The 14,004-nt window shown below is 40.6% G+C and overlaps 1 protein-coding gene across 1 annotated transcript; it reads left to right on the forward strand.

Moving 5' to 3' along the window:
* The first annotated feature begins 12,547 nt into the window (after nt 1–12,547).
* On the forward strand, nt 12,548–13,459 carry LOC147907171 (uncharacterized). Its single transcript, XM_087414073.1, has one exon. The coding sequence runs from the start codon at nt 12,548–12,550 to the stop codon at nt 13,457–13,459; it is 912 nt and encodes a 303-aa protein (XP_087270199.1).
* Nucleotides 13,460–14,004: the final 545 nt, after the last annotated feature.

Raw genomic sequence — 14,004 nt, forward strand, 5'->3', positions numbered from 1 at the left:
TCGCGTGTATTTTCGTGAATCATTTCGTCAATGTTATTTATCAGATAACTCTCGTTTACGGCTCAAGTTCTTCCACGAATTCACTGTATTGTAGCGCTTGTTTTATTTTCGCGTTTGCTGTTTTTCGTAATCTCTATGCGTAACCTTATACATATATCGTCACGGAGATGACGAGGCGGGCGGGATGTTCGAGATCGGTAAGTCAAAAAAAGGTAAGAATTCCTTCGGTCGACCGACAGTAATTGTTATTAAACGCACGCACAAGGCGAGCTCGTGATTTCATCTCGAGCCTGACTTTAAGCCTCATCAAAGTCAGAGATTCATTGTTCTTTAGCCTTTTCAAAACAATTCGGTACACGCAAACAGGCACCGGCAACGGAACATCGAAAGTTCTAGAACAATTCGATTCGCGCACGCGAGCGCCGCGCTCCGACGAATACGTCACGCGCTGTCACCAATCCCGCGTACGGATTTTCTGTCGCGCATGACTGTTACGTTGAACGTCGCTAGAAAAGAATCGAAAGCGCCAATCAATTTTGTACAACCAATGCCACGTGATAATTATGATTGTGGCTAAATTTAATTGGATTTCTCCCAAGAAGAAAGCCCGGACCGGAAGTAATAAATGCTTCGATCTCGCCGGTCCTCAGGGCAGATTGAGCAGATTGAGCAGATTGAGCAGATTGAGCAGATTGCGCAGATTGCTAAGATAGTCTACATCGCTTATACCGTCTACATCGCTTAGAATTCTTAGACTTCTCAGAGTTCTTATTTCTAAAAGTTCTTCGAGTTCTTAGAATCCTAGTCTCGCTACTATACCGTTTCGTTAAATCGCCGCGCTAACCGCTTAGTGAAATCGCGATAAAAACGACCTTTTCCGAGAAAATCGCCGAGATTTTCCATCACCGCGATTCCAAATACAATTTTGGAAAAGGTGACCGCATTTGATATTTTGTTAATCTAATTTTAATTAATTATATTCTTTGACTTTGTAACTGATTATATTAAAGAAAATTCTTTTGTTAAATTAAAAGAAACGGAGTTCTCTTTACTGTCGTGCATCATATCAATCTTGTGCCGTTCTCTCACTCGAATCTTTCCGCGCGGTGCGCTCTCGCACATTTTCTGGTCTCCTTAGCGACTAATTAAGAAAAGGCGTTCACCGTATTTAAATCTACGTTATTGTAAAAACTCTCTATTATCTTTGAAGTTCTATTATCGATACATCATTTAAGTTAAGCATTCTCTAGGTTTATTCCACTAAAAAAAAAATACAAATAGATGGATGACAGATATATGACGCGGTAAACTAAAATTCTATCTTACATTCTGTGGCGCAAAAATGTGATCAGTAGTCCTTTGAAACTGAATGTATCATAAAAATAATAAAGTAATATTTTTAAAATACATTACATTCAGTAAAATGCATTAAGTTATTATAATGTTCAATCACCATTATTAAGAAAATACAATATTATATAGGAAAATATTTTATTTTATTTTCATGACAATTTGCTGGAAGGTATGGTCGCAGCATACTGTTCCTTATACTGTGACGTTCTTGAGATGCACGTCCGCACGTGAACGGTTCGGCCGTCAAGCGTCAAGCGGTTGTGAAGGAAAAATAGGCAGCATTTCAGAAATCGGCCCGAAATGCGCAACTAATTTCGAGCACATTGAAGTACACGTATATAATTTCTGTAATTTTATAAAAAGTATATTTGGAGTAATAGATTTATTAATAACGTTATTTATTAAAAAAAAAATTATGAAAAATGGAAAAAGCAAGATCGAACATAAGATCTTCAATATTCTGATCTTGCACCCAACGCCCGAGACCACGCTGAGTTCTTGCGGATCACCTCGACGAACACGGTACATATAGCGCACGGAAAGTCTTAAACTATTGTGTATTTCATCAATGTTTATATTTTGAAATCATTTTTGCATTTGCATTTTTGCTACGTTAATGAGAAAGATATATGATTAATATAATTTAATAAAAAGAAAATGAAAAAATTTTAATTCACAAACACGGTTGCCAGTTTTTTTTTTTGCCAAAATTCGGGTGCTTGGACTAATATTTAATACTCCAGCAGACGACAAAAATTGGAGATCTTCACATCTGTTGGAGTATTGAATATTAGTCCAAGGAACCGAAGTCTGTCAAAAAAAAAACGGAGAACTGGCAACCGTGTTCGTGATTTAAAATTCTTTCAATTTCTGTTATTTCGATAGAGCGAGACAGAGAAAAAACAAAAACGGATAAAGATCCGATTGTAATCGGTGAGTCTCCGCGCGGACACGCCGAACTGGGCTCGTCTAGCAAAACAATGAGTCTGTCTCTGTCCGTCTCTCTGTGGTCGCTTGTTTCTAGCGACCGAAAATATTTTCTCGACGATCTCGGCCGCTTGGCGTGTATCATAAGGAGGAAAGAGACATTCTAGATAATACATAATTTTTATTAAATTATATTAATCCTTTGCCCTACGATTTAAGTTACGATGGCGCGTGCCATAATTAACAGCCTGCAACATGTTGTTTATGTTTGGCCCGATAAACGTACCACGGCTCTCATCAATGATACTTATGTTTGGCCCGATTTCTTTACCACGAGTCTCACATGATTGGTATAAGTGAAAGAGTTAATCATATATCTTTCTCATTAATATATAATAGCAAAAATGATTTCAAAACGTGATAATTAACGAAATATAGTTTACGATTTTTCGTGTATTTTATGTACCACATTCATAGAGGCGGTCAGCAAAAACTCAGCGTGGTCTCGGGCGTTAGGTGCGAAATCAGAATATTGAGGATCCTATGTTCAATCCTGCTTTTTCCTTTTTGTCTTAATTTTTTTTTAAACAAATAACGTTATTAATGAACATATTACTCTAAATATATTTTATAAAATTATAGAAATTATATGTGTACTTCAGTGTGCTCAGAACTAGTTACACATTTCGAGCCAATTTCTGAAGTGCTGCCTATTTTTCCTTTACAACCGCTCAACAGTCGACGGCTGAACCGCTGGATCGCGTGCGGACGTGCATCTCAGGAGCGTCACAGTATAAGAAACATGCTGCTATCATACCTTCCAACATGAAAATTATCATGACAACATTTTAGCATGAAAATTATCATAAAAATATTTTCCTTCCTACATAATTATTTTTTTCTTAATAATAGTGATTAAACATTAATAAGTATATACATTTTACTAAATATTATGTACTTTTAAAATATTTACTTTATTATTTTTATATATTACATTGATTTTATATATTACGTTCGGTTTTCTTTCAAAGAGCTACTGACCACGTTTATGTATCACAAAATGTAATATCTTTTAATATAGAATACTGATAATATCAATTTAAGACTAATAAGAGTCGATACAGAACGAGATGTGTAATTTTAAACTGGAATGACTCAACTTCAATAACTCCGTGATGTCTTCTTTATTCAACATGTGAATAAAGAAGGGATGTTGAATAAAGAAGACATCACAGAAAACTAAGGAAAGTAAAGGATTAATAATTTGCTATAAGGTACGGAGCATATTTCTTAGTGCAACGCTCCTGAGATACACATCTGCGCGCGATCCGGTGCAGCTCAGCCATCGAGCAGTGGCGATGGGAGGAAAGAAGGCGATGCTTCAAAAGTCGACCCAAAATTTAACATGTATTCCAATAACTATAGGAAGAATACCTAATCACTTTAATAGATAAATAAAAAATTATTTGTATATTGCATATAAAGGCACATATAAAGGCTTTTTGATTTGTTAATTATAAAATTATATTGACATCATCCTTATAATTATATTAATCGCACTTTTGCGATTTGATTGATTATCAGAATTTTCATTCGGATGATAATTATAAAAAAAACATTTCACAGAAAGTACTGATCGACGTAACATTATTATATTAAACATGATTTTTTTTGGATTTTTTCTAAAGGTAAATTAAAACTTTAGAAATACACATATAATTTCAATAATTAAATAAAAATATATTTAGCCTGTAATATATGTTTGTTAACAATGTCACTTATTTAAAAAAAAAAATTATGAAAAAAGAAAAAAGAAATTGATCATGAGATCTCTAACATTCAGATCTCGCATCTTACGCATGAGACCACGTCGAGATCTTGCAAATCATTTCTATGAACGTGGTATACACATATATCGCTCATGGAAAATCATAGAAATATCAATATCTCGTAAATTATCGTGTTTTGAAATCATTTTTGCTATTATAAATTGGAGGGATATAGGATTAGCATAATTTATTAAAATTTATATGTTATCTATAATGTTCCTTCTCCTCTTAATTATACACATTGAGCGGCCGCAATTTTTCAGAAAGCATTTTCGGTCGCTAGAAAGAAGCGACCATATATATATATATATATATATATATATAGAGAGAGAGAGGGGGGGGGGAGGGGAGAGAGAGAGAGAGAGAGAGAGAGAGAGAAAGAGAGAGAGAAAGAGAGACTCTGAAGGATAGACTCGCTGTTTCGTTCAACAAGCCCAGCTCGGCATGCAGAATCTCACCGATTACAATCGGAGTTTCTATCCTTTTTTGTTTTGTCTCACTCTGTCGTACTTCTGTTTCAATAATTCGTTCTGCAATTCAAGAATATGATTTCTATCGATTCTGGCATCATCGCCAATGCAGCAAGGACGCATGATTCCTTTTCTAAACAACGATCCTGATATATATTTCTATATATATATAAATATATTATTATTATAGCGTTTTCAACCGATAATATATTGCTGGTTTATACAATGATTCAATCCATTTCTGTAATTAAATAGCGGTACTTCGCTTGTGCGCAATAAGAGGAATGGCGCTTCTTACTAAATCGACATCCGAGTCGAGTCAAAAATGTGCTATATACAATAATTTCAGACCTTGTATAAGTAGCTGGCGATTTACAGAAAACCTCAAAGAACAATATTATGCAGAAACGAGTTACGAGCTTTAGTATAAGAGCAATGAGTTCGAAAATTTCATTTATATGCTACGTCTGCTACGAGATCGCCGCTTGTCGTTCCGACATACGAGCAGAATAGAAGTTTAACCGAAACACACATTGCGTTCCGAATCTTGATATATGCATGTGTAAATAAAGTTTATTAAAGACACGTGTTGTATATATGTACACACACACGCGCGCGCGCGCGCATATACACACACACACACACACACACACATATATATGTGTGTGTGTGTTATTTTATATATATGCATCAATAATTTACTAAATAAAATGTATGTAAAAGACAGAACAGTGTAATTAAAATAATTATCTTCATTTATATTCATATGTAAATAATACGGTTTCTTGTTTAGGAAGAAATTATTTCAACAAAATTGAAATAACTAATATCATATTTATTTTATTATTTTTCCTCTCAAAAAAAAAACTTTGACCAGGGCACGTTTATTGATATGGGCCTGAGTAGGTCGATAATTCAGATCATTTCTATGGTTCAGCGACGCACTTTTCATGACAGCGCCGCTGTCGGAATATCGCGGAACTAAAATACTGCTCGGTTTCATGACTTCACGTCAATTTCACTCGTAATATACAAACGAAATTTTTGTATACGCCTTTCTCTTATACTAAAACTCCTACCGCGTTTCTAAAAGCATAGGATTGTTCGTTTAGGTTTTCCGCAATTCGCCAGCTACTTTTTATGAACGTGCAAGATCTGAAACTCTTGTATGCAACACATATTGTGATGTGTTGACTATAGAAGCCGATAACAAAACTGTAAGTTTTTAATTTTCTTTCGTTTTTCGTATTCAAATGTAGCTGGCGATTTGCGTTGTTGTCGATACTTTAATTGTGGAGAAGGATTTTTCAATCTATAAACACAGTTACGAGAAAGGCGTTTTTAAAATTTAATGATAAAACAGAACATTCCAGCATCCTCTTAAGAGTAGTCACGGGAAGACACATTTTTGTCACGTTTCGTTTAACGCCACCCGGTATCCGATCGCCTACGAAAACCTTAGCTGTGAATATGTGACGAAGTTGCGCCACGCTCGTGAGTGCGGTTACTTAAATGTCTACTGGTCAGGGCAGCGGAAATAAAAACATATTAATGTCAGATAACATACATTTTATTTTAAAAAATCTTACAATTCTTCCTGGCGTGGCAACCACCAGTTAAATATTTTAAATACAATACATTTTGCAAAGCACAATTTTTTGCATGTTTTCCACATCATATAGTTACAATCATCCAAATTATTATAGTTAAAGATTCCATGTTTTTATAAATTGCACCCAAGATCTTGATGTACATACGTTTTCGGTCATTGTCCCAAAGCAAATTCCACAGCCACGTTCGTTTCTCGTGTTCCTTGACGTATACGATAGCATCATCTTCAAATACAGCCGTGATCAGGCGTTTCGCCTCGCTGTACGGGACCATTCCGTCCTCCCACCGCAATTCATGGTGATAAGCACTCAACAAGGAAGCACAAGACCTGTAGGATCTTGCCAAAAACTTCCATGGCACGGGACTCGTAAAAACGTAAATGTATGAGAACGGTCCCCTGTTTCAGCACCGCTACTTCTTTGACGATAAATTTCTTATTAACGATGAATCCTTGTAGATCCACAAACGTTGGTATGATCATGACGAGCAATTCTTCAAGATTGTGCTTCACCCCGGTTTTTCTCTCCCTTTTAAAGTTCTAAATACTTGCTGATTTTGCAATTTACATAATCTTGCGCACTACGTTGAACAATGGACAGTATTCGATTATATGATCATGTATGATGAGGTAATAAGCGATAGTATTGGCGGGCACATTCTCCTTGCAGTCAAATTCTATGCATACGCCCACAGTGTTGTTCTTGACGGATTCGTTTTGTCGCGAGCAATCAAATCATGATTGCAAAAGGTCCTTTTTTTTCGATAAATGAGAGCAGCGTTTCGAAGCAGTTGATTCCATAATATACTTTACGAAAACGTGTGTTATATTAAACGGCATATCTCTTTTTGCTAAAATCCAGATTTAAATCATCGTACGGATAAAATTCTGAATTTAGATATACTTTCACGTTACTCAAATTATAATCGTCGAACACTCTAACATCTCGTGACATGATATTCTTTCGACCAGTCTGTAGAGCATAGATAACATATCGAGGTTTCTCAAGTTGAGTCACTGTTTTGACAGCCCATAAATACTTGGTCATATTCTGTAACAGTGGATACGTGTTCAGATCCCACGAAAACTCATGCTCAGATGCTCGTAGCATTGATAATTTATTGGTCTCGTTTAACGCAACGTGAGGCATTCGCCACTGCACTTTGAATAATTCAATCTCAGGCTCCGTCATAGGATTTTCTATCAAGCAATTATAATCGTTGTGCGCTCTTATCAAAATCAATTCGTGGCAAGCGTTGACGACCACGTTTGTAATCCTCGCAAAAGTCTAACAGCATGTTGAGCGGCACGCAAAAATTAAAGTATCCTTCCTCAATGTCGGATTTAGAGTTCCACCCTGCGTTCAAGACAATTAAAGCTTTGTCGTACGTCATTGACGCATCTATCAGTTCTTGATAATACAGGTAACGTTTCTATTGGTTAATCTCCATAGTTGAGTTCATATCGAATTTCATGGTTTTTCTTCTTTACCGTCAATCTTCTTTTGACGTAGAGAAAACTGTCGCACGGCAACGTGTACAAATTCTGCTGCTGTATGGATATCCGTATCTTGTTGCTATATCCAAATATAGTGTTGGCGTATAGATTGTACGTGTGAATCTCAATCTTGCCATTTCGTACGACGAAACCCAACAATTTTAAGAATGCAACGTTGGACGCAGTGAGTTTCTTTCCAAGTGTAGTCTTTCCAGTAAAAAGTGTATCTCTGTTTCGGCTGTTCGTATCATAACACAAGTATCTTACGTTAACATCACCAGAAATGCAATTTAACTGTGATCTCTTTTCCGCGAAAGCAATCGACCGTCTTGGTTCACCACGCGAATCGTCAGATCCGTAATGCTCCGTACAACGATCGGAAGGTAAATGACCTTTCCGATATCTTATATTCCGGCGGCACGCTCAACGAAAATTCGTGTATCATGTGCATGCATCTGTCGTTGCTGTGCGCACCCGCGGTCACGTTGCACTCATATATGATACATATGATACGTGTTGATGATATTTATCTGCACGTCCGACTCGTGCCACTGATGCGGCTCCAGCACGCGATTCGATGCAAATCCCAGCAGCAAGCCAATGTTGTGAGATTTTGCAAAATCGATGGGCGCATTGATCTCACTTCTCATCGTATTGTTGTTGGCGCGAATAACCAGCGGGAACTCTTCATCCTCTTTGCCCTTCGCATCGTGAGAACGTAGTATATTTTCGCGTCAGAGATAATACATCCTCGTATCGTTATTCGCTCTCCTCGAATTCGCTTCTCTCCGTCCTCAGGTCCGTTTCACTCCCGTCCGCTCCCTCTCATCCCGTTCCCCTGTCCCCGCCGCTTGCGTCCAATGGAGGTGGCTCTGCGTGACTTCCTACAGATCCATCTCAATTTTCGGTTTCGGATTCGGGTCTCTCGCAATGGCGGACTGCGCATTATGCACATCAACGTGAGGTCGCTCGTTCCGCATGTTGCGTTGATCAGAGACGTTATCGCCTTCCACCGTTTGGATATTCTGCCGTCGGGAAGAACTTGATTGCGGAATTTGACCAACTCTGGATCCGTTGACATAGATGACTACATGCTCGTTCGCTTGGATAGATTCCGCGAACCGCTGCGGAGGCGCTATATATCAATGAATCTCTCCAATTCTCTCCGATCGGCTTGAGCGTCCCGCCGGTGGGTACTCTCACTGACACTATTGCTGTGTCTTTCCATCTCGCTCGCGGTCGTCTGCATATATCGCCCTCCGGGTGCACCACTTTCCGACTTGCATTTTATAGAGTCATGCCTATCCTGTGCGGTATGTATAACCGATACGATCATGTGCCTGGGTGATTTCAATGTCAACATACTTGATCAAATTGATATAACGCCAAACTGTTACTCGATATCGCGTCGCTGTTCTCTCTTAGACAATTAATTGGTGCTCCAACTCGCTTAATTCGACAACATGTAATTCGGCAACCACCTTGCATCTTATTTTTGTCTTGTCGAGCATATGATTGAGTGTGGGATCAGCGATGCGATCAGTGTGAGTGACTATCTTACCATCCATGTGACGCTGGCTATTCCGCAACCACATCGCACTGGTCGTGTGTCTGTCTCGCGTAACATTCTTGCAGTCAAGCTTGAGGACATCGAGTATGAACTGGAGTTGATAGACTGGTCCCCTTTATATGCGACGTCGCATGTTGATGAGATGGTCTCTTACTTTACGGCCTCTCTTATTGCAATTTTTTACCAACTCGCTCCGATTACTTGTAGGCGTGTTTTTTGTCCCCCCGCGCCGTGGCTGAATGGTGCAGTCCAACGGCTCATTAAACTGAAGAGACATGCCTTTCTTAGATCAGTCCCTTCAGGCGATCTCAGTCTCCTGTAGACTGGCGGTGCTACAAGGGTTTGCGGAACGACGTGAATATTGCTGTTTATCGTGAAAAAAAGTCCTTTCTCTCTATCTCTCTTATAACTGATTCTTCGTTCCAATTCTGGAAAAATCTCCGTGTCCTTGGTGGCAATCTTCCTCTGCTTCTATACTTCTGCACCTCAGAAACCTTTCCCTTCTGAATAATCATTTTCTTGATACTCTACCTTCTTCATCTTATTCCTCTAACTTTTGTACCCACTTTCTTTTCTCCTTACCTCACGTTTCCTCGACCTTCAATTTTGCTCCATCACTCCCAGTGATCTCTACAATATTTTTAAACGCATTGCCTAACTTCTGCTCTCTTCTGGTCTCTTGATCTCTTCGGTTATATTGCTCCTAATGTGCCTTCCTCAATGTCTTGATCCCCTTCTCTATATGTTAAATTTCTCCCTCTCTCTACCTTTCCCTCCTCTTGAAAACACTCAATTGTTCTTCCCATTCCTAAAACCAATAACCCTTCTTCTTTTTGCCTTATCTCGCTCCCTTTTCCTCTCAAAATTGCTTAAGTATATCTGTTTCTCACAGCTTGCCTTTGTCTCCAATATTCTTTTAATATCCTTTCCTCTTATCAGTCTGGTTTTTATCGATCTCACAGCACAATGACAATTACTTAATATTTCTGTCGTGCTTCGTAATTTTGACAATTGTCGACTTATTTCCATTGTTGCGCTTGACTTCATAAAGGCTTTCGATACCATCAATCATGATCTACTTTTAAACTGAAGTTAAGTGGTCTTTCCCACTCTGCTCTCTCGCTAATCTACTCATACCTTACAAATCGCACGCAGCAAGTCCTCGTATATAATTCTTTTCCTCCTTTTCCATTCTTTTCCTCTTCTTTCTTTTTTACTCGTGCCATCTCTCGGGTGTTCTCCAGGGTTCCTCGGACTTTTACTCTTTAATAAATTTGTCTCTGATTTGTCTAATGTTTCTCTATTCTCCGAGTTCTTCATGTATGCAGATGATGTGAGGGAGACCAGGGCTAATAGACTCATTTTTCAGTTTCGAATTTTTATAGACGAAATTAAGAGACTTAACTTATAAAAAAAAAATGAATTCTACAGTTACCACATACATTTGACTACCTAATAATATTTTAATAATAAGAAGAAACTAATAACTAATATGAACAAAAATGCATTTTTCTAATGCATTCTGTTTGAGATCGGTAATTCGAAAAGAAAAGCAAGAATTCTTTCAGTCGACTGACAGTAATTGTCATTGAATGCATAAATTGAGCTCGTGATTTCATCTCGAGCATGATCTAAATTCTCGATAAAAATCAGCGATTTGGCGTTCTTTGTTCTTTTTAAAAACAAGTCGTTACACGCAAACAAGTTGTCGTTACCGACAACGGACAATCGAAAGTTCTAGAACGATTCAATTCGCGCACGCGAGCGCCGCGCTCCGACGAATACGTCACGCGATGTCACCAATCCCACGCACGGATTTTCTGTCGCGCATGACTGTTACGTTGAACGTCGTTAGAAAAGAATCCAAAGCGCCAATCAATTTTGTACACCTAATGCCACGTAATAATTACGATTGTGGCAAATTTTTATTGGATTTTTCCCAAAAAGGAAAGCTCAGGCCGAAAGCAATAAATGCTTCGATTTCGCCATCCTCCTTCTTACTTCAAAAAAGTTCTTAGAGTTCTTAGAGTCATAATCTCGCTTCGTAAAATTGCCGTGCTAATCACTTAGTGAAATCGCTATAAAACGAATCTTTCGAGAAGTGCCGAGAAAAATCGCCGAGATTTTCCATTACCGCGATTCCAAAATATCATTTGGAAAGGTGACCGCATTTAATATTCTGTTAATCTAATATTTAATTGATTATATTTTTTGACTTTGTAACTGAGCATATTAAAGAAAATTCTTTTGTTAAATTACAAAGAAATGGAGTTCTCTTTACTGTCGTGCATCATATCAACCTTGTGCCGTTTTCTCACTCGAATCTTTCCGCGCGGTGCGCTCTCGCACATTTTCTGGTCCTTCGAGCCGGATTCTCGCCGGCATCCGCAGTGTCGAGTGCATCTCGTCCAGTGCGCGATTATCAAGAAAAGTAGAGAGAAGAATTCGCAAGTGAAAACATGAGTGACGAAATAGCCGCCTTGCTGACCACCCAGAGTGACCTCCACGGCCGCATGGCCAGGTCAGTGACCAATTTGAGGAAGATGGGGACAGCCAACATCACCCTCCACGCTGTCGAAGTCCGCTTGACGCTTCTTGACAAGATGTGGGCGGAATTCGAAAAGCAACACAAGCTTATTCGAGCGCTTTACAAGGAGGCCTTCGATCAGAGTGAGTACAATACGTCTCAATTTGCCGATTCCGCTGAAAACACATACGTGCAGCAGCACAGTCTGCTGAACGAGTACCGGACGAAACTCATGGCGAAGGAACCGAGTTCAGCTTCCAAAACAGAAGGTAATGTGTCTTCCGGAAAACCGTCGCTGCCTCGCCTCAAGATTAGTTCTTTCTCGGGCGCATTCGAAGACTGACCTACATTCCGAGACCTCTTCCAATCCATTGTCGGAAACAATTCATTACTCTCAGCAATCGAGAAATTTCATTACCTGAAAACTTGTCTGGAGGGTCCTGCTAAGGAACTGATTCAACCGTTAGCAATGACCGAAGACAACTATCCACGTGCATGGGAGCTGCTGAGCGAGCAGTACGAAAATAAGAGAGAGTTATCTCGCTCCAATTTCTCAAGTTTACCGCCGTGGCTAAGATGAAGAACGAAACTGAGGAGGAGCTCAACCGCGTCTTCAACGCCTTGACCAGGGTAGTCAACGGCCAGGAGAGCATTGATAGGCCTATCGACTCTCATGGCTTCGATCTACTAAATCATCTTGCCGTCGAGCTCTTCGATCCAAGAACTCGCCTGGAGTAGGAGTCACTCTCAAGCGCCTCGAGCGACATGCCCACTCTTAAAGAGCTAATGAACTTCATAAACCAAAGGGCACGTACTCTCAAAGCCGCCAAACCAAAATCGCTCAAGGTCTCCGACAATCCGTCGCGATCTGCCAAGTCGCATCACGTCAAGAAACACACCGAGTCTTCTCAATGCGTTCTATGCAAGGGTAAGCATCACGTGATGGTGTGTGAAGAATTCAAGAAAAAATCCGCGGTCGACCGCAAGGCCGTCGCCGAAACTCACAAGCTGTGCTTCAACTGCCTCGGCGCTCATACATTCGCGAAGTGCCAGTCGACGAGGACGTGTGCCACGTGCAAGTCTCGTCACCACTCAATGTTACACGACGCGTACGCTTCACCGAAACCTCAAGAGGTCAGCTCACTGTCGGCAGTGCGCCGCGACAACGACCACAAGGCTACTTTGCTCGCAACCGCGCGAGTTTCCGTCGCTGATCGTCACGGTAATCGGCATACCATACGCGTGCTCATCGACCAAGGTTCGGAAATTTCTTTGATTTCCGAGGCTCTGGTCCAGCGCTTACGCCTGCCACGCTCTCGATCCGCAATCGAAGTCATCGGCATCAGCGGCAAAAGCTCCGGGCTCAGCAGGGGAAGGGTAACGCTCAAGGTGACCTCGTTAACTACAAGGACCGACTTCACAGTCGGAGCCTTTATTCTGCCACGTCTTTCGCTTTACCAAGGCCCTCAAGCAAGGATCAGAATGGAGTGGCCACACCTAAAGGGGCTCCAATTGGCTGATCCAGACTACGCAGCAAACGATCCTATTGAGCTACTTTTTGGAGCGGAAGTATGCTCAATCATTCTCCAGGATGTCCGCAAGGGAGGCCCCCAAGCGCCTATCGCTCAAAAGACACTGCTCGGCTGGATCTTATCCAGGGAGGTTGCGACCAAGTAACCAACTCAGCACAGCGCCACTCGCTTCAGTGCACCGTAGATCATGAGCTAGCCGACCTTGTGCACCGCTTCTGGGAGCAGGAACGAGAAGTGCACTCACGTCAAAAGAGCAGCAATGCGAAGACATCTTCGCGCTGCAGCATCAACGCACTGCCGAAGGACGATACATGGTGCGACTACCTTTCGCATCTCCGCCGACGACGCTGATTGATACGAGAAGATCTGCTGAACGACTCTTAATCGCCATGGAGCGACGCTGTGAGAGAGACGCACGATTCGGCGAGCTCTACCGAGCCTTCCTGAAGGACTACGAGGACCAAGGTCACATGGAATTGACGCCAGAACCTCCGAATTCCAGCGAAGATCGGTGCTACCTTCCGCATCACGGCGTCCTTCGAGAATCCAGCACCACGACGAAGCTCAGGGTCGTCTTCAACGGATCGCAGCGTACAAGGTCCTGTAAGTCGCTCAATACTCATCTACTAGTTGGGGCTAATTTGCTGCCACCCCTCGCGAACGTACTTCTGCGGTGGCGGTGGCACCGTG

The sequence above is a fragment of the Acromyrmex echinatior genome, chromosome 15 (assembly GCF_024713525.1).
Source record: "Acromyrmex echinatior isolate Ae372 chromosome 15, ASM2471352v2, whole genome shotgun sequence".
Taxonomy (NCBI): Eukaryota; Metazoa; Arthropoda; class Insecta; order Hymenoptera; family Formicidae; genus Acromyrmex; species Acromyrmex echinatior.

What these genes read in the sequence shown, in the direction of transcription:
- LOC147907171 (XM_087414073.1), top strand. Translation starts at nt 12,548, where the DNA reads ATGCCCACTCTTAAAGAGCTAATGAACTTCATAAACCAAAGGGCACGT.